This window comes from Melozone crissalis, unplaced genomic scaffold (genome assembly GCF_028551555.1).
Source record: "Melozone crissalis strain CALT ecotype California unplaced genomic scaffold, PUWL_Pcris_2 ptg000046l_1, whole genome shotgun sequence".
In the NCBI taxonomy this organism is placed as follows: domain Eukaryota; kingdom Metazoa; phylum Chordata; class Aves; order Passeriformes; family Passerellidae; genus Melozone; species Melozone crissalis.
Genome location: NW_026535824.1, coordinates 5,845,662 through 5,867,097, shown reverse-complemented (window position 1 = coordinate 5,867,097; position 21,436 = coordinate 5,845,662). Strand labels below are relative to the sequence as shown.

General features: G+C 51.3%; 1 protein-coding gene across 1 annotated transcript in view; it reads left to right on the top strand.

Moving 5' to 3' along the window:
- Positions 1-2,015: 2,015 nt before the first annotated feature.
- LOC128943471 (olfactory receptor 14J1-like) overlaps positions 2,016-21,436 on the top strand; it is a gene marked incomplete at its 5' end in the record, with an annotated part of 43,814 nt that continues 24,393 nt past the window's right edge. The window contains one exon of the mRNA XM_054286407.1: positions 2,016-2,477. Within this exon, the coding sequence (XP_054142382.1) occupies positions 2,016-2,477 (462 nt within the window). The remainder of the gene's footprint in view (positions 2,478-21,436) is intronic.

Sequence of the window (21,436 nt, the reverse complement as noted above, 5' to 3'; positions counted from 1 at the left end):
TCCCAGGTCTCTTCAGCCAGGCTGGCTCAGGCCAGTGGTTTCAAGCCAGGCAAACATTCCCAGAGGGAAATCTGGGCATGATGAGAGCAGCTCCAGAGCCTGGCACAGGAGGTCAGTAACTCCTGGCACAGCTCAGTCGGGAAGAGGGAGTTTGGCCTTGACTGTAGACAAGTGTTTAACACAGGAGGAAACCACTGGAGACAGAGTGATTCCAGACATGCCTGGGACACATCCATAACTTTTCAGCTCTCAGAAATACCCAGATCTTCTCCAGATTTGCACTGTCCTTAAATCTGCTCAGGTAGTCAAGCAGGTAAGGGATGGAACAAACAGCTGCAGCCCCCAGGTCCTTCCTGCACATGGCCCTGCCAGGACGTGGCTCAGAGCTCTGGCTGTGTTGGAAGCCCATTGGAACAAAAAGGTTTTCCAGGGGATCAGCATCTTGAGCCAACAGGCCAGGGGGCTGGCCAAGACTTGGATCAGCAAAGGCAGCAGGAGGAGAAGGCACAACAGGGCCAGCTCAGAATTTCCCCTTCCTGATATTATCGCTCCTATTTATTTGGCTTAAAGCAGACTTGCAAAGCAGCCATAGCACAGCATGACTGGGACATGAACATGCACTGCATGTGCAGCCAGGGTTGTCCTGCAGAGCAGCTCCTGCAGCCCTCAGGGCTCTTGGCCAGCCCAGGGCATGTGCCACCTGCCAGGGGCAGCTCTCAGCCTGCCTGGCAGCTGCCCATGGATGCTGCTGGGGAGAAGTTGGAGGTGGAAGGAGCCACCCCCATCAGAGCAGATTCCTCCTGCTCTGGAGATGGTGCTGCATGGCCAGGGCTGCTCTCAGCTTTCTCCTGAAGGGAAGGGAAAGGGGCTGTCAGCTTTGGCTGTGTCACTGAGACTCCTGCACTGTCAGCCTGGGCATCAGCAGATGGGCCCCAGATCTCCCTCAGAAAGCCTCCTTAGCCTCCTCTCCCTACAGAGAGCAGCAGCAGCACCTTGGATTGCAGCATCTCTGTCTGGCCTGCCCTTAAGGCCCTGCTGCCATGGAGATGCCCCTGGGAAGTGCCCTGTGCTGGGAGGTGTCTGCAGGGCACAGCTGAGTCCCCAGGGCTTGGCTGGGCTCTGGCAGCACTGGCAGGGACAAGGCTTGGATAGAGAGGAACAGTTCCTAGTAGGCAAAGTTACAGGCAGCAGAGAGCCAGACCCATCCTTGGTATCCCTTTCTGTTCAGGTGCACTGGGAAAGAGAGACGGGCTTAGAGAAATTGACTTTGAAACTGGAGTCTTTAGAAACTCCACTTTTGTTTTTAAACATGTTTAAAATTTCATCACCCTGAAATAAGAGGAGATGTAATAGGCATAGGGCACCTTTGTGGGAACAGCAGGTCTGACTGTTCTGGGGCACAGGGAGCCCTGTTTTCCCTTTTGGGCTTCCCTGGGGTTCAGGCTGAGAGCAATGCTGAAGATGAGGAAGGGACTCAAAAGCATAAACCCAATCAAAAATAAAAAAAGCTTAGTGAAATTCCCCCACAGATAGAAAAGTAGTTTTGAGGGAATTCCTAAAATAACCTCATAGGATTGACTCAAAGCGCTTGTCAATGTCTTCTTTCAACAGTCCACCATGGCCAGAGTGAAAAAATGTCCAACAGCAGCTCCATCAGCCACTTCCTCCTGCTGGCATTGGCAGACACGCGGCAGCTGCAGCTCCTGCACTTCTGCCTCTTGCGGGGCACCTCCCTGGCTGCCCTCCTGGGCAACGGCCTCATCATCAGCACCGTAGCCTGCAGCCACCACCTGCACACGCCCATGTTCTTCTTCCTGCTCAACCTGGCCCTCAGCGACCTGGGCTCCATCTGCACCACTGTCCCCAAAGCCATGCACAATTCCCTCTGGAACACCAGCACCATCTCCTACTCAGGATGTGCTGCACAGCTCTTTTTCATAATGTTCTTCCTCTCAGCACAGTATTTCCTCCTGACCATCATGTGCTACGACCGCTACGTGTCCATCTGCAAACCCCTGCACTACGGGACCCTCCTGGGCAGCAGAGCTTGTGCCCACATGGCAGCAGCTGCCTGGGCCAGTGCCTTTCTCAGTGCTGTCATGCACACAGCCAATACATTTTCCCTGCCCCTGTGCCATGGCAGTGCCCTGGGCCAGTTCTTCTGTGAAATCCCCCAGATCCTCAAGCTCTCCTTCTCCAAATCCTACCTCAGGGAAATTGAGGTTTCTCTTTTCTCTATCTCTATAGCTTTTGGTTGTTTTGTTTTCATTGCTTTCTCCTATGTGCAGATCTTCAGGGCTGTGCTGAGGATCCCCTCTGAGCAGGGACGGCACAAAGCCTTTTCCACCTGCCTCCCTCACCTGGCTGTGGTCTCCCTGTTCATCAGCACTGGCTTTTTTGCCTACTTGAAGCCCCCCTCCATGTCCTCCCCATCCCTGGATCTGGTGGTTTCAGTTCTGTACTTGGTGGTTCCTCCAGTTTTGAACCCCCTCATCTACAGCCTGAGGAACCAGGAGCTCAAGGCTACAGTGTGGAGACTGACAACTGGATGGTTTCAGAAACATTAAACGGCTGGCCAGTTTCTGCAAATAATCTATAATAAAACTCATCTTGGATAGTTCTGTTGATTTGGGGTTTTTTCCCCTCTGTTTTAGTTTGTATTATTGTCTCTAAATCTAGGCTTTTCTTTATTCCATTTCTCATTTTCTTTCTCTTAAATTGTCCTGTGGCCCCAGACTTGTCAAGGAGGAGCTGTGCTTTTAGTGGCTGTAAATGAACTAAAGGCTCTCCCAGCAAAGTTTTAACTACAGATTCCCCTTCTGTTGACTTGTCTGGAGGTGCAGCAGCAATGTCTGTGTGCAGAGCTGGGGGCAGATCAGTGCTGGCCCAGCAGCTGTGCCCAGCAGCAGCAGCACTTGGTGTTGCCAGTGCTGCTGCCATGGCCCTGCCCCGCTGCCCTGGTGGCCCTGGTGTTGCTGCAGGGCCTGAGTGCTCTCGGGGCCAGGCACAGCCCTGGGTGTGGCAGTGCCGGGGCTGCAGCAGGGACAGGCCATGGGCACTGCTGGGGCAGCGCTGACGCCTCAGCCCAGGGCCTGGGGGCTCCAGGCTCCTTGCCCAGGCTCTCTCAAGAACACGCCCAGGCCAATGCTCTGCACAGAAAACCCCGTGAGCAGCCTCAGGCTGGCCGTGGGCAGGCTAGGGGCAAACAGCATGGCTGGGGCTCTGCAAGGGCCCTGGGGCAGATGGGAAGGAGCAGCAGAGCAGGGGCTGATCCATCCCCAGTGGGCTGGACTGCCCAGGGCAGCGTCCCAGAGCATCCTCATGGAGCTGCCAACAACATCCCCCCTCTGCAGCCCTGGCCTCTCCCCCAGCTCACACAGGTGCCCCATCCTTGCAGGCACAGACACGGCAGCACTGGCTCCGCAGCCCCTGTTTGCATTGCACAGAGCAGGGGGAGCACCCCCATGCTGACGCTGTGGGGACAGGACCCTGAGGGAGCACAAATGCCATCAGCCCCTGGGGCCAGCAAGGGCTGGGGGACACCAGGGAAACCACTCAGCTTTGTCCTGGCCTCTGCAGTCAGCCAGAAAGTTTGTTCCCATCAGCTGGGAGTTTCATGTCCCACTGCAGACACTGTTGCTCAGAGCCAGGGCTGCCTGGCAGCCACCCCCAAACTGCCCTGAGCATTTCCTTGGCTTCACCTTTGCTTTCCTTCCTCTTCCTGCTACAAATTTCTTCCTATTGCCCACCCCTCTTCCCTCCCCTGCAAACAGCCCATCCCTTTTTCCCCTTTTCTCTCTGGCCCCACTCCCCATTGCAGTTCCTGACTTGGCCCCATGGGAACGTCCCTTGGGGAGCAGGATCATCCTACAAGTGCTGCAGGAATTGTCTGCAGGCTCCTGCAGTGCCTGGTGCTGCTCCCTTGCCAGAGGCACCCCAGGCCAGAGAGGCACATCTGGGCTGCTGTGTCTGGCTCTGGGGCTCCCTGTTCTGGGCAGTGGAGGAGGAGCTGCAGAGGCTCTGCAGGACTGACAGGATGGGCTTTGGGGCTGGCAGGAGAAGCTGAGGGACCTGGGCTGCTGGAGCTTCTGCAGAGGAGGCCCAGGGCTCATCCTGCAACTGCTCCAAGGGTGGTTCCAGAGAATCCCAGAATCAGCAAGGCTGGAACAGGCCATGGAGAACATGAAAACCACCCTGTGCCCTGACACCGCCTTGTCTGCCCTGAGCCTCCACTTCTCCAGGATAAACAACCCCAGCTACCTCAGCTGCTCCTCACAGGACTTGTGCTCCCTCCCCAGCCTTGCTACCCTTCTCTGGACATGCTCCAGCCCCTCCATGTTCTTCCTAAATATGGGGGACCCAGAACTGCAAACAGCACTTGAGGTTCTGCCCAAACAGTGCTGAGCACAGGGGAAGAATCCCTGCCCTGCTCCTGCTGGCCACACCATTCCTGAGCCAGGCCAGGAGCCATTGGCCTTCTTGGCCACTTGGGCACACTGCTGCCTCATGCCCAGCCAGCTCTCCATCAGTCCCTGCAGGTCCCTTTGTGCCTGACTGCTCTCCAGCCACTCTGTCCCCAGCTTGTAGTGCTGCAGGGGTTGTTGTGGCCAAAGTGCAGGACACGGTACTTGGACTTGTGAAACGTCACCTTCTTGGATCTGGGCCCTGGATCCAGCCTGTCCAGGGCCCTGTGCAGAGCCCTCCTACCCTGCAGCAGATCAACATTCCCAGACAACTTGGTGTCACCAGAGTTCCATGAGGCCCCCGAGTGTCCCAATGCTCTCCATGATTCCATGAGGCCACCCAGTGTCACAATGTCCCTTTGGTTTCAAGGGACCCCTTGATGTCACAAAGTCACTTGGATCCTTGCGCCCTGCAGTGTCACAATGGATCCTTGGCCCCCAAGGCCTTCCGTGTCACAGTGTATCCTTGGTTCCATGAGGTCTGGCAGTGCAGCAATGCTCTCCTTGGTTCCACAGTGTCACAATGGTCTCTTGGTCCCAAGGGCCACCACCTTGTCAAACATGTTTCCTTTATTCCAGGAGTACCTGAGGTGTGGTGGTTTTCACAGGGGTCACAGAACAAAGGAAGAGACAAGAAACTTGAATCCATGTTTCAGAAAGCTGATTTATAAATTTATGATATATATTATATATATTAAAATAAAATTATATACTAAAGCTATCGTAAAAGAATAGAAGAAGGGATTTCATCAGAAGGCTAGCAAGCAATAGAAAAGAATGGAATGATAATAAAATCTTGTGACTGACCAGAGAGTCCGAGAAAGCCAAACTGTGATTGGACATTAAAAACCACCACATGAGACCAATCAAGGTCCCCCTTTGCATTCCAAAGCAGCAGATAATTATTGCTTACATTTCATTTCTGAGGCATCTCTGCTTCTCAGGAGAAAAATACCTAGCAAAAGGATTTTTCATAAAATATGTTCAGATAAAATATGTGACACTGAGGAGCAGCACTGTCCCCTTGGTTCCATGGGGCCCTGCAGTGTCACAATGGCCCCATCATGACACCAGGTCCTGCTCTGTCACAATGCCCTGCATGGTTCCACAAGGCCCTGCAGGGTCACAGTGGCCTCTTGGTTCCCTGAGGCCTCAGAGGGCCACCATGAATTCCTTGGTGCTGCAGTGTCACAATGGAGCCCTGGTGACACAAGATCCTGCAGTGTCACCAGGGACCCTTGGTTCCATGGGGCACCACAGGGTCACAATTGTTCCCTCAGTTCCCAGAGTCCTTGCAATGGAGCAATGGCCCCTTGATTCCATTGTGCCCATGCTCTCCCAACGGTCTCCTTGGTTCTGCAATGGCACAATGGCCCCTTGGTTCCACAAGGTCCTGCAGTGTCACAGTGACCTCTGTGGTTCCACCAGGACCCAGACTGTTACAATGGACCCCTTGCTTCCATTCAGTCCCACAGTGTCACAATGGCCTCTTGGCTCTGTCCTGCCATGTCGTACACAATGTCACCATGGTCCTCTTAGTGCCACCAGGCCCCGCAGTGTCACAATGGCCCCTTGCTTCCCCAGGGCCCTGCAGTGTCACAATCATCAGAGAATCAACCAGGCTGGAAAAGACCTTGGAGAGCATCAGGTCCAACCTGGAACCCAACACCACCTTGTCACCCAGACCATGCACTGAGTGCCACATCCAGTCTTTCCATAAACATTTCCAGGGACAGTGACTCACCCACTGCCCTGGGCAGCCAGTTCCTGTGACCTAACAGTGTGCTGCCCAACCAGTACTGAGCACAGGGGAAGAATCACTGCCCTGCTCCTGCTGGGCACACAATTCCTGATCCATAGGAGTGCCAGGGGTTGGATAAGGGAAATGGTGGGGAGAAATTGTGATTGATTGATTGATTGTCAGCCATAAAGGGTCTTGATTTTCATATGTATTCATGCTGCATTAGGAGCTGCTGGGGGTCAATATCAACTGGACACTGCATTGCTGATATCAATCTATAAACAGGAAAAAAATAGGACAAAACAGTTCTCTCTGCATTTTTTTCAGTACAGTATATTCACTTTGAATACATTTCTGAAATGTGTGTAATTAATCACAGAAGAACTGAAAACTTATATTATTCCCAAGGGCTTGTCTTGTTTGGGTGATTTGAAGAAATGTTTAACAGCCTTTTCCAGTGAATTCCTGAACTGAAGAGCTCAAGAAAGAAGAGGCCTCTGGAGTAGTAAAATTCATGAGCAACCTCCAAGTGCCAGCAGATCCATCCCCATCAGAGCAACAATGAACAGAAATGGGCACAGCTTTGTGGCTGCCCCAGCTTTGGCATGGGCCCTGGGCCTGGAGCAGGAGCAACTCTTGAGGGCCCCAAGGCTGGGGCTCTTGTGCTGCCCTGGGCAGATGGGATGGCAGCAGGGGCTGCAGAGCTCTCAGCACCTCAGCCCAAGGGGAGCAGGGAAGCCAGGGAGCCTCCTTTGGCCTTGGCCAAGCACCTTCCCCCCATGGCTGGGGCTGAGTCCTGTGGCAGCTGCAGCTGCTGCTGTGCCCTTGCCAGGGGCTGAGGCCGTGGGGCAGTGCCCAGAGCAGCCTGGCCTGAGCAGAGCTGTGGGGCCAGAGCCGGCTGGGCTGGGCTGGGGAGAGGCCCTTGGTGCTGCCCAGAGCTCAGGGCAGCTGGCAGAGCTTGCAGGGAGCTGGGCTCAGAGAGCCTGGCCCAGAAACCATCAGTGTCCACCTCAGCCTGGCTGAGCGTGCAGGGACAGGACTCCGGCCAGGCCTTGTGGGGAAGGGCCAGCGCCTGTGCAAGGCATTGCAAACAGGCATGTGGCCCAGAGAGGAGGCTGCTCTGTGCCCTTGGTGGCATGGACAGAGCAGGGAGGGGGCCCAGGACATTTGTCAGTGCCAGCCTCTGTGCCCGTGTGTTGGCAGCCCTGGCTGCTGAGCCCAGCTTTGGCCTGGGCTGAGTTTGGCTGTGGCCCAGCTCCATCCTCCTGCGGGGCTCAGGGCCTATTCACAGCCATGGCCAGCCCTGGCTGCCTCTCTGCTGGCCCAGAGGCTGGCAGAGCCCGGGGCAGGGCTCTCTGTGCAGCCTCACAGGTGCCAGGGGCTCTGCAGGAGCTGGCAGAGGCTGCCCAGCAGGGAGGCCATGGGGCACAGAGCCCCAAGGCTGCTGTGGGCACCACGGCACAGGGGCCGTTCCCAGTCGCAATGCTCCTGGCCTGGGCTGGGCCTGCACAGGGGCTGGGCCACCATGGCTGGGCCAGCACAGGGCCACAAAGGGGCCACGCAGCCGCTGCCGGGGCTGACAGCAAGGCCAGGCACACACAAGCAATTGCTGAGCATGGCCTGCGCTGGCCAGGCCTGACTGTGCCAAAGGCAGAGCTCAGCTGCCCTTGGGGCTGCAGGAACAGTGCAGAGCCCAAAGAGCCTCCATGGCTGTGCTGGAGGCCAAGGCTGCAGGAGGGAAATGCAGGGCTGCTGAGGGATGGGGAGGGCATTGAATTCCAGCACACACCTCAGCTCTCTGATGATCCTGGCACCATGCTGGGCCCTGTTTCAGACTGGAGCAGAGCAGATGTTGATGGGCCAGGAGCCCTGTGGGGCTGTCAGGGACCTGCAGCTTGCAAGGTGCCCTACTCTCTCTCAGGTGCTCTCAGAGAGATCCAATCCCAGCTGGGCACCTCAGGGCACAAGTGGCACTGCCTGTTCATGGGCACACAACTGATGTCTGCCTGGATAGGGGCACAGGTTTAAATACTTGTTAGTTTCTAATATACAAACAAATCTTTATTATCTGGGTAATCTGAGTACTTTGAAGTTATAGCAAAGTTTTCCCATCAAAAACAGGGATTTCCTGGAAGCATACTGATGGCAGAAGGAGAAAAAATACTGATCTTCCCCTCTGCTTGTGTCCACAATATTCATTCTATGATTTAATCTTTCTTTTCCATCAGGTGTTTCCAGCCCTCCTGGTTAAATGGCCATGTCTAAGGACATCTCTTCTTTTAAAGCAGGTGGATCTATGTACTTCCTGCTGCCCCCAGATTTACTCCTCTAGGTCCTCTCTGGTCATTGAAGTACCTCTCAAAGGACTGATTTCATACTTTGATCTGCAAGAATTTGCCCAATATTTCTGAAGTTCAAATAAATATATAATTAAACATCATGTCATTTCTGTTTATATTTATCACAGTATTGTGTTTTCTTATGTCCTTTTTTTAGAATTCTTCCTGTACAGAAATCCCTTGGGGATTGGGGGTATGTCAGATGCTTCTGGGACATCCCAGAGAGCTGAGGGAAGAGCTGTGATGGTTCTTAAACTGTTCAAATGTTCAACTTGTGTTTGTTGGCAAGAAACCTTTCTGTGCCTCTGGATGCCACCAGTCCCTGACCACAAAGGACACAAACCTGATGAGTTGTGGTTCCCACTGCAGGGGCTGCACTTGGACCTTGGCTCTGCACAGGAGAGCTCTTCATCCCCTTTCCCTATGTTCCTCCCTCTGGTCATGGAGGGAGCTCCTGACTTCAGTGTATGACTGCTGTGTGCAAAGAGCAAATCTGGGCAGAATCAGAGTATGGAGGGTTTGCACGGGAGGATCTGTTGAGATCTGTGCTGTGCACAGAAGGTGTTTTCCATTGCTCTGAGACTGTCTGCTGTGGAAAGTGGATTCAATATCCAGCAGAGGAATGACTTTTGCATTTGATGGAGCTGTGCCTTCCCTTGGCTTTGTTGGCTGACAAGAAATGAACATCCCTCTGTGTCTCAGGCAGCTCCTTCTCCGAGAAAAGCAGGTGGGAGTTGGAGCCAAGGAGCTGAAAGCTGCAGGTGCAGCCTGGGCTGGAGGGAGCTCAGATTTGCACAAGGCTGCTCTGAGTGCCAGGGCTTGGATGGGGGAAATGGTGGGGTGGGGGTGGGGACAGAGTCTGATTGATTGTCAGCCATGAAGGGTCTTGATTTTCATCTTTATTCAAATTGCATGAGGAGGTACTTGGATTCAATGTCAATTGGAGACTGCACAGACTGATTTATGAACAGGAAAAAACTGAAGAAGGACCTAAAAAAAGTTTTCTCATTATCTTTGTAAATAGAATATATTCCGTTTGAACACACTACTGAAATCGGTCAAGTTAACCACAGATGATTTGAAAACTGAAATCAAATTATTCCCAGAGGCTTGGCTTGTTAAGGTGTTCTGAATGTTAATGAGCCCTGGGCCACTGAATTCCTGAACTGAAGAGCTGAAGGCTGAACAAGTGATTTGGACAATTAAATTAAATTATTCCCTGAGGCTTGGCTTGTTAAGGTGTTCTCAATGTCAATGAGCCCTGGGACACTGAATTCCTGCACTGAAGAGCTCAAGGCTGAACAAGCCTCTGGAACAGGAAAATTCAGCAGCAGCCTCCAAGTTGCTGAGGATGTCAGCAGCTCCCACTGAGGCCATCCCTGCCCAGAGACCATGGGGGAATGGGCAGACAAGGAGAGCGTCCCTGGGGCTGGGGCAGCACAACTCAGAGGCACCAGGGGCTCCAGCTGGGAAATGGAGTGTGGAATGTGGCTGGGAAAGCCCTGCCTGGGCTGTGCCCAGCAGGACAGACAAGCCCTGACTCCCATCCACTAAAAAACTTTCTCAATGAGAGATTTAAAAGAAATTACAATTGTTTGTTTCCTCTGAGTTGGACGCAGTGCAGAAATTCTGACAAGAGATCATCAGGAGCTCGAAAGAACAAGACAGCTTTTACTAGTTATATTAGAAAATTATGGAAACTTGGCAAATGGTTTAATATGACATTCAATGAAATAAAAAACCCCACTTATCAAAGCTTTAAATTGGACCACTCACCTTCACAAACTCTAAGCCTGTGCAGTTTTAAGTTACTCAAGATTTGCAAGAGAAGAGAAATGGAAGAAATATACACAGAAAGAGAAAAACAAAAAACATGTACAGAAGCACCCACACAGCTACCAAGTCCTGGATTCCAGGAGTGTTCAGATGGAAATTCCAAGTGGAGGTAGGGTCAAGATGTGTGCTTGCCTTGTGGTCAGCTTGGTTTCCCTGGGCCCTTCCCCCAGGTGGGACTTGGGCTCATTTGGTCCCTCAGGAGCTGGGTTGGGGGCTGCAGAGGTGGCTGTGGAGCATTGCCTGTGCTGTGCCAGGGACTGGCAGACACTGCTGGGCTGGCATAGAGGCTCTGGGGCGATTGGGGTTCCAGGGCACAGCAGCATTGGAGTTCCAGGGCAGGGCAAGGCTGGACCTGCCCCTTCCTCCCCTGTGCAAAAATGTTTTGAGCCAACAATCTCCTCCAGTCTCTCACAACAGGGAATGTTGGAGGTGAAATCCCAATTCTGTCCATGGGTGCCTGGAGGAGAAGGACAGTTCTATTCCACAGGAAGGAAAACACAGGGCTCCAGTGTTTGGAAGGCAGCTGAGAGCCTCACAAGGCCAAGGCCTGGCAGACTTGTCAATAAGGGCAGATTTTGTCTGGGAGCATTTTTGAACTGAAGGAATTTTGGAGGTGGAAGGCCAGTCTTGGCCATGGGCACCTGGAAAAGCAGGACAGTTCTTTCCACAGGAAGGAAAGCATGGAGCCTTCCCCAGTATTTTGGGGACAGATGGGAAGTGACCCTCATGAAACCACTGGCAACTAGACTTGTCCTGGCAATATTCCTACTGGAACAATCTCTGGATATAGGGAAATTTGGAGGTGAAATCCCAATTCTGGCCATGGGTGCCTGGCGGAAAAGAACAGTTCTTTTCCATTGGGAAGGAAAGCACAGAGGACCAGTGTTTCAGAAGCAGATGACAAGAGAGTCTTAATGTTCCAAGGTCAGCTGGACCAGTTAGGTGGCCCCTGGGAGGCCAAACCAGCAAGACCTGTTCCATCTTCCCTTGGTTTTGTGGGGCCCCATAGTGTCACAATGGTGCCTTGGATCCATAAGGCCCCACAGTGCCATAATGGTGTTACATGGCTTTGCAAGGGTTCCTCAGGGGTGAAGAGATAGATGAGAATCTTGGCTTCATGATCAGAAGGCTGGATTTATTAATTCATTATATATAATACATTATGACTATACTAAAAGGAATAGAGAGAAAACTTCAGAAGCTGCTAAGCTAAGAAAAGAATAGGAATAGCAATAAACAAGAGAGCTCTCTGTGAACCTGTCCCAGAGAGCTTGGTCCTGATTGGCCCTTAATTGTAAACATGGATAATGGGCCAATCATAGGTGCACCTGCTACAATCCACAGCAGCAGATAACAATTGTTTCCATTCTTCTTCTGGGGCCTCAGCTTCCCAGAAGAGGAAAAATCCCAAAGAAATGATTTTTATGAAAAAATATCAGTGACATATTGGTGTCTTGTTTCCATGGGGTCCAGCAGTGTCACAATGTCCCCTCGGCTCCACAAGGCCCTGAAGTCTCACAATGGTCCCACTGATTCCATGAGGCCTTGCAGTGTCACAGTGGTCTCCATGGTTCCCCAGGCCCCACAATGTCACGTGACTCCTCTGTTCCACAAGGTCTGCAATGTCACAATGGACCTTAGGACCCTGAGGGTTTGCCGTGCCACAATGGTCTCCTTTGGCTCCACAGTGTCACAATGGACCGTTGATGACATGAGGGCCTGCAATGTCACACTGGACCTTTGGTTCCAGGCAGCCCTGCAATGTCACAAAGGCCTCTTGGTTTCACGAGGCCTTACAGTATCACAATGGTCCTCTTGGTTTCTGTGGGGACCTCCAGGGTCCCAGTGGTCTCACTGGTTCCATGAGGCCTCACAGTGACATAATGCTTTGGTTATTCCATGGGGCCTTGTAATGTCACAATGGTCTCCATGATTCCATGGTGCCCCTCAGTGTCACAATGGTCTCCTTCATTCCATGAGGCTGTGAAGTGTCCTAATGGTCTCTCCACGGTTCGATGAGGCCCTGCAATGTCACAGTTTGGACCCTTGGCTCCATAGAGTCTTGCAGTGTCACAATGGCCCCTTGGTTCCATGACTCCCCAAAGTGTCATAATGGTCTCCACAGTTTGAGGACTCCCGGCAGTGTCACAATGCACCCTTGGTTTGATGGCGCCTCTCAGTGTCACAATGATCCCTACATTTCATGGAGCCACACAGTGTCAGGACAGTCCCCTTGGTTCCATGAGGCTCAGTAATGTCACAGTGGTCTCCATGATTGCATGAGGTCCCACAGTGTCACAGTGGTCCCTTGGTCTCACAAGGCCCCACAGTGTCACAGTTGTCCCTTGGTTCCATGGGCCCTGTGCTGCTGCATTCCCCCCTCCCCTTCTCAGGCCGCCCTGCCAGCTGAGAAATGCTCCTTGGGCCTGGGCCTTGGCCAACAGCCCCTGGGCTCAGCTCCTCTGCAGCTCATCACAAACACTGTCTGCTCCAGGCACTGCTGCTGCCCAACCAGCTCCTGGTTCCTTTAGGAGCAGCCCTGGGAGCTGTTTTTGTTCCCTCTGTGGCACAACATCCCTGTTCTCACACTGCCAAAAAAAGCTGTTGATGCCAAGTGCGGCCAGGATGAACCATTGCTGGGAATGAAGCCCCTCTCTTAGGGCCCTACAAACAGCGCTCCAAAAGGGGCCCTTGGAGCTCTCCTGGGCCAGCGACTCCCTCTGAGTGGGGCCTCTCCCAGCTGGGAACTCTCCCGTTTGCTGCACTTGGGGATCCTGAACAACCACAGAGCCTGGGCCGATCCCCCCACTCCTCCAGGCTCGGCCCTTCACCCACTGGGGAGATGCCACAGCATCCACAGGGAGCATTTCCTGCCCTCAGGGGAATTTCTCCCAGGTGCCTTGCACTGACTCTTTGTGTCTGTGTGCACACAGGAGTGCCTGTGTTGGGGAAATGTGGCAGAAATGCTGCTCTCTGAGCGGGTTTGCGTGCCTTGGATAGCTGAGTCAGTCAGGACCGTAAGAAATGTTCAGTCATTAAGTTAAATGCTTCTGAGAGTTGTTCTTTTGCTAAGTTGTTACTTTTAATGTAAGTATTTGGGTAAATTAAATACTTTTAAGTGTTATTCCTTTGTTAAATTCAAAGTCAAAGGTTATAAGTTAGGGTAAATACTGTTAAATGTTGTTTTTGTCTAAATTGTGAAATTTAGGGTATCAGTTAAGGTTAAAGTGTCAGTTAAGTCCTATTAAGTTTTAGCTCTGTTAAGCTTTTAGGCCATATTCCTTTTATCCTTGCCCTCACTGTCCTTGTGTCACACACACACAGGGACAGTTCTCGTTTAATTTCTGGTTTGATTGCCTGGATTTGGTTTGGTTTTGTTGTTGCTTTGTTTCCTTGCTGTGCCTGAAGTGTCCAGTCAGGAGCAGAGGGACTCTTGCCAAGGAACTTTGTGCTGCTGTCCCTTAATATTCAATCTGGTTTTTGCTGCTCCCTTGCTGGGGATTTTTTCAGCGCTCTCAAGGCCTCGTTCATAACAGGGTGAAGGAGCCCTGGCCCAGGCTCTGGCCCTGGGGGACATGGGGATGCTGCCGTGGGTCCCTGTCCCCCTGTGCCACCCCCAGGGCCCCGGCCCCCCATCCCCGTGTCAGGCTCTGGGGTCGATCTCATGGAACATCCTCTGGGGGATGCTGCGGGGCCGGGGGCGGGGGGACCCGGGGGGACAGGGGACCCCACTGTGCACGAGCAGGGTGGGACTGCTCTGGGGGGAGCTGTGAGGGGGGCCGGGTCAGAGTGACCTCCCCAGTGACCTCACACAGCCCCTGTGATGTCACACAGCCTCTATGATGTCACACAGCCCCTGTGATGTCACACAGTCTACTCTGGGATGTAATCCCGGAATGTCATGCAGCTGTACTGTGATGTCACAGAAGACTCTGTGATGTTGGAAAGTCACCATGTGTTGTCACACTTTGTTCTGTGATGTCACAGCCTGCTCTGTTAAGTTACATAGCCACCTGGTGGTGACACAATCCACTCTCAGATGTTACAGAACCACACTCTATGATGGCAGAGTCTCCTCTATGGTCACACACCCTACTTTGTGACATCACTGCCAGCTCTGTGATGTCACAAAACCCTCAAGAACTCAGTTACATTGACACAATGAATTTTCTTGTTCTTTCAAGAGGTCTTTATCAGGGACGCAACTGAGATTGTGTCCCCAGGTTCCAGGGAATGCAGAACACTGGAGTCAGTGATGACAGCTGGGGACAACCAAGGCAAAGGTGTCTCTGTGCTGAGCAAACCTGGATGTGTTTCAGGAATGCAAAGGGCCAAGGCCTGAGCCCCAGCCCCTGGCCAGGCAGATCCTGTCCCTCCCTCCTTGCTCAGGGCTCTTCCCGGGATGGGCACTGGCATGTGGGGATGTGCAATGCCAAGGGCAGGAGCATGGGGCGGCCCCTGCCAGGCTGCTGAGCAGGGACAAGGAGGCAATGAGGCCCCAGCCCTGCAAGGGTCACTTGTCCCCTCGTGGCCTTAGGCCCAGGCCCAGCAGCCATGGCCGAAGTGCTGCCCAAGGTGGCTCTGGCAGGGCTGCCTTGGAGCTGCTGCACATGCCTGTGCCCTGTGCAGCCCAGGCTGTCCCACGGTGTCCCTGCCCTGTGCCTCTGTCCCTGCAGGCTGTCAGCATCCCCCGGCTGCCCCACCTGGCTGGGCCCTTCCTTTGCTGACAGCTCTGCCTCCTGCCTGCCCCTGCCTGCCCACACAAAGCCTTGGCCTGATACCAAAAGGGTTAATTCAATTTTTACTGTACCTGTGAACTTTTAGCATGGGAACAAGGCATTCAGGGGCTGCTTTCTCAGCCAGAATGTTTGAAAGAGAAGAAGAAGTCATTTGGCTCAAGAATGCAGTGACAGAAAATTTTAAGGACTGAATTTGGGAACTCTAAGTGGGGTTTATGGTAATGGGTAAATTGTAATACATATTTAGCAATGCTGGTAGAATTACATGACCATGTGAGGTTGGGAGTTATGCCCCACTAGACCTCAGGGCTGAATAAATGATACGCTCTTAAATAGTAAATCAGTGTTAAGGATTCTTATTCTGTCTCCGTTGTGTCCCTGACAGGGATCTCTTCAAAGAACAAGAAATTTCAGTGTTTCAGCATAACTGAGTTCTTGAGGGGTTTGTGACATCACTGAGGGGGTTGTGACATCACACAGCTGACTATGACATCACAGAGGATGTGAGGCCATAGAGCAAACTCTGCCATTAGAGTATGGCTCTGTGGCATCAGAGAGTGCATTGTGACATCACCAGGCGGCTGTGTAACATCATAGAGCAGGCTGTGACATCACAGAAAAGATTGTGATATGACAGGGTGACTTTGTGGCATCACAGTCTTCTGTGACATCACAGTACTGTTATATGACATCACAGGGTGACATAATAGCATTAGGATCTGTGATATCACAGGGGCTGTGTGACATCATAGAGTTGGCTGTGTGACATCACAGGGGCTGTGTGAGGTCACTGGGGAGGTCACTCTGCCCCAGCCCCCTCACAGTTCCCCCCAGAGCAGTCCAACCCTGCTCGTGCACAGCAGGGTCCCCTGTCCCCCCAGGTCCCCCCGCCTCTGGCCCCGCAGCCTCCCCCAGAGGATGTTCCACGAGATCGACCCCAGAGCCTGACACGGGGACGGGGGGCCGGGGCCCTGGGGGTGGCACAGGGGGACAGGGACCCACGGCAGCATCCCCATGTCCCCCAGGGCCAGAGCCTGGGCCAGGGCTCCTTCACCCTGTTACGAACGAGGCCTTGAGAGCGCTGAAAAAATCCCCAGCAAGGGAGCAGCAAAAACCAGATTGAATATTAAGGGACAGCAGCACAAAGTTCCTTGGCAAGAGTCCCTCTGCTCCTGACTGGACACTTCAGGCACAGCAAGGAAAAAAGCAACAACAAAACCAAACCAAATCCAGGCAATTAAACCAGAAATGAACCGAGAACTCTCCCTCTGTGTGTGTGTGACACAAGGACAGTGAGGGCAAGGATAAAAGGAATACGGCCTAAACGCTTAACAGGGCTCAAACTTAACAGGACTGAACTTATATCTTAACCCTAACTGATACCTTAAAAGACCAGCACTTAAGAGTATTTACCCTAACTTATTATGCATGACTTACTAATTTGACAGAGGAATAACACCCAACAATATTTAACCTAATAACCTATATTAAAAATAACAACTTCAACGAAGAACAACTCTAAGAAACATTTAACTTCACTTAGACCTTGTGATTTAACCTCACTTACAGGCCTCACTGACTCAGCTATCCAAGGCACTCAAGCCCTCAGAGAGCAGCATTTCTGCCACATTTCCCCAGCACAGGCACTCCTGTGTGCACACAGACACAAAGAGTCAGTGCAAGGCACCTGGGAGAAATTCCCCTGAGGGCAGGAAATGCTCCCTGTGGATCCTTTGGCATCTCCCCAGTGGGCAGAGGGCAGAGCATGGAGGAGTGGGGGGATCGGCCCAGGCTCTGTGGTTGTTCAGGATCCCCAAGTGCAGCAAACGGGAGAGTTCCCGGCTGGGAGAGGCCCCACCCAGAGGGAGTTGCTGGCCCAGGAGAGCTCCAAGGGCTCCTTTTGGAGCACTGTTTGTAGGGCCCTAAGAGAGGGGCTTCATTCCCAGCAATGGTTCATCCTGGCCGCACTTGGCATCAACAGCTTTTTTTGGCAGTGTGAGAACAGGGATGTTGTGCCACGGAGGGAACAAAAACAGCTCCCAGGGCTGCTCCTAAAGGAACCAGGAGCTGGTTGGGCAGCAGCAGTGCCTGGGGCAGACAGTGTTTGTACTGAGCTGCAGAGGAGCTGAACCCAGGGGCTGTTGGCCAAGGCTGAGGCCCACGGAGCATTTCTTAGCTGGCAGGGTGGCCTTAGAAAGGGAGGGGGGAATGCAGCAGTACAGGGCCCATGGAACCAAAGGGACCATTGTGACACGCTGGGGTCCTGTGACACCAAGGGGACCATTGTGACACTGAGGGGCCTCATGGAATCTTGGAGACCACTGTGACATTGCTGGGCCTCATGGAATCTAGGGGACTGTCCTGACACTGTGTGGCTCCATGGAATGCAGGGATCGTTGTGACACTGAGAGGCCCCATCAAACCAAGGTCCATTGTGACACTGCAGTGCCTTATGGAACCATTATGACTCTTTGGGGTGTCATGGAACCAAAGGGCTATTGTGAAACTATGAGACCCCATGGAGCCAAATGTCCATTGTGACATTGCAGGGCCTCATGGAACCATGGAGAGACCATTAAGAGACTTCATGGCCTCATGGAACCACTGAGACCATTGTGACCCTGGGAGTTCCCACAGAATCAAGAGGACCATTCTGAATACTCTGGGACCTCATGATACCAAGAGGCCATTGTGACACTGAGGGCTGCATAGGGGCCATGGTGACATTGTGGGGCCTCCTGTCATCAGGGGTCCATTTTGACATTGTGGAGCCAAAGGAAACCATTGTGACACTGCAAACCCCCACGGTCCAAAAGTCCATTGTGACATTGCAGGGCTCATGGAACAGAGGAGTCACATGACATTGTGTGGCCTGGGGAACCACAGACATCATCGTGGCACTGCAAGGCCTCATGGAATCATTGGGACAATTATGACACTGCAGGGCCTTCTGGAACCTTGGGGCCATTGCAACACTGTGGAATCCAATTGAAAACAGGGTCTCTTGTGACACTGCTGGACCCCATGGAATCAAAGCACCATTATGACACTGCGGGGTCCCATGGATGCAAGGCACCATTGTGACACTATGGGACACCATAAAAACAAAAGAACACGGAACCAGGCTGGCTCTTTTGTCTTTCTCTGTTTCTGTGTCTTCTTCTTCTTCTATTTCTGTGCTCCTGCAGATTTTGATTAACATTAAATTGAACAGGCTTAGAGTTTGTGAATATGAATGGACCAAGTCAATGCTTTGAGAAGTGTTTTCTGTTGATTGAATATCTGTCAGTTTGACATGAGAAGAATTTTAAAAAGTAAAGCAAAACTGTTTGTGTAACTGACAATCTGTTAAACCACTAAGATACTGAACACGCCTCTGTGAAACACGTATGTTAAAGATTAAAAAAACCCAGGAACCTCCTCTTTCTTTTCCAGTCAACAAAGAAGCAGTGGGCCCCGGCCCTGGCCTCCATCTCAACCGAACCAAACCAAACCAAACCAAACCAAATCAAACCAAACCAAGCAACCCTGCTGTGGGCTGAGCCCCTTCCCCCCTCCCCAGGCTGCCCCCCCTCCCCCCCATTCTAACCAAACCAAACTCCAACAACTACCAAACAGGAAAAAAAAAGAGGCTATAAAACCCCAACCAGAACAAACCTAGCCACACCTATTAAAATCTTACCATCAGGCCCCCTCCCCGCAACACAACTAAAACCAAAAACTTCTACAACTTACAACCCATAGAAAATAACCCTACAACTAAAAGTTTAAACACAAAAAAACCCCAAAACCAACCATAAAACCAATCCTAATGCAACCCAACCACAACTTCCCGCACAAGTTACAGGCGGATCAGTAACCTTTTCAATACTTCAATCCTCCCTTGAGTAAAAGAAAAACAAAATACAAGCATATAAGAAACAACATAAAACCATCAAAGTAAGTAAAGAAGCAATGAAATCCTAATTAAAAAAAAGAAAGAAAACCCCTTAATCTTAAAAATAAAATTGTCTTCTAAACTAAAGAGAAAAAACTCTTTTTCTTTCTAACACATAAAACTACAGAAAAAAATTCAAATTAATATCAAACAAAAATCTCCATACTTAAATAAACAAATGTTAAAATAACTGTAATTTCATAAAAAGTGTAAACAGGGTAAAAAAAAATAATCCAGTATCCTCAAAAAAAGATCTCTATTCCCAGAGATAAAAATAATTTTGAACTTAATAATAAAAACTTTTACCTTTAAATGACTCATACTTAAAGCAATACCCCATAAGTCGACATGACCCTTAAGAAGCTGTAAAAAAGCTTGTAGCAATAAAAGTAGCTTCACAATAACAAAGTTCCCTAGACAACTGTTATCAGTGAGAGAATAAGGAGGATCAAAAAATCCATTTTATCCTTTTGTAAAAAAATCTCCATAATCTAAACAAGTAAAACTTCTCTCCAAAAGTAAACTAAAAAAGACTATTCTAGAAATAGTACCCTAACTAGAAATTTTAGGTTTAGTTTCCTTCCATTGTCAGTAAAAAAAAGGTTGTAAAGAAAAAAGTGTTCTAAAGAGTTTAATTCTTACTACTTTCTTCTTTTTAAATTTATTTTTAAATAAAAATTTCTTTGTACCCTCTTAAAATTTTAGGCCTACTGTACCTTTCTCACAATCCTATCTCATAACAAAATTTATACATAAATAATTAACTGACACTAAAACCCACCACACTCATCCATACATTACTTAAGAAATCCCAGGATTTGAAAAATCTTAAATTAACAAACCAAAACCACTACAAAGCTATAAGAAACCTTTTACCAAAGTTTCTCTGATTTTCTAAAGTACCCAGTAAAGGCTGTTTTGTTCTTCTGTGCTCCTCAGAATTTCTTGTACTGGTATTTCTCCACTGCTCATAACTCAGAGTACACAAAAAATTGTAATTCCTTTTAAATGTCTCATTGAGAGAGTTGTTTGGCATTTGGGAGTCAGGGCTTGTCTGTCCTGCTGGGCACAGCCCAATCAGGGCTTGTCTGTCCTGCTTGGCACAGCCCAGGCAGGGCTTTCCCAGCCACACTCCACACTCCCTTTCCCAGCTGGAGCCCCTGGTGCCTCTGAGTTGTGCTGCCCCAGCCCCAGGGACGCTCTCCTTGTCTGCCCATTCCCCCACGGTCTCTGGGCAGGGATGGCCTCAGTGGGGGCTGCTGACATCCTCAGCAACTTGGAGGCTGCTGCTGAATTTTCCTGCTCCAGAGGCTTGTTCAGCCTTCAGCTCTTCAGTGCAGGAATTCAGCGTCCCAGGGCTCAATAACATTCAGAACACCTGAACAAGCCAAGCCTCTGGGAATAATTTAATTTTAATATTCAAGTCTTTTGTGGTTAGGTAGATCTCAGTAGTGTATTCAAAGTGAATACATGATATTTAAAAAGACAGCGAGAAGCGGTTTTTTTAGATCCTATTTAGTTTTATTTTCCTGTTAATTTATTGAAATGTGTTATCTCCAACTGGCTGATCTCCCCTCTTTCCCCTTCCATCCATTGGCTTTTGTCTCCCACCAGGCCCCCCGGTGAAGAGCCTGGCTCTGTGTTCTCCATCCCCTCCTCACTGTCCTTGCCAGGCTGGGATGAGGAGCCCCTCAGCCTTCCCTGCTCCAGGCTGGAGCAGCCCAGCTCCCTCAGCTTCTGCTCACAGCCCAAGGGCTCCAGCCCCACCTTGGAGGCCCTTCCCAGACCCTGCTCCAGCTGCCAGACATCTTTCCTGCCCTGGGCAACCCAAACCAGGCCACAGTGACCTGGATAATCCCCGTGCTTGATGTCCTGGTCACACAGCCCTGGCCCCTTGTCCCCATGTCAGGCTCCGGGGTGGATCCTGTGGAACACCCTTTGGTGGCGGCTGTGGCTCCAGGTGGGCTGGGGGGGATCCCGGGGGACAGGGACCCTGCTGGGCATGAACAGCATTGGGCTTGTTGGGAGAAACTGTGAGGGGGAGCTGGGGCAGAGTGACCAACCCAGTGACCTGACACAGCCCTGCTGGGATGTCACACAGCCCCTCTGTGATGTCACAGACTGCTCTGTGATGTCACATCCCATTCTCTAATGTCACACAGCTGGTCTATGATATCACAGCCAACTCTGTAATGTCACAGTCTGCTCTGGAATGTCAGACCTCTGCCCTGTCACAGCTGGCTCTGTGATGTCATAGAGGCAGTCTATTATGTCAGAGTTGCTCAATGACCCCACATAACCCACTCTCTGATGTCATAGCCCACTCTGTGACCTCATGTTACCAGATGATAAATTGTCTACACCAGCTGAGCTGACACCTG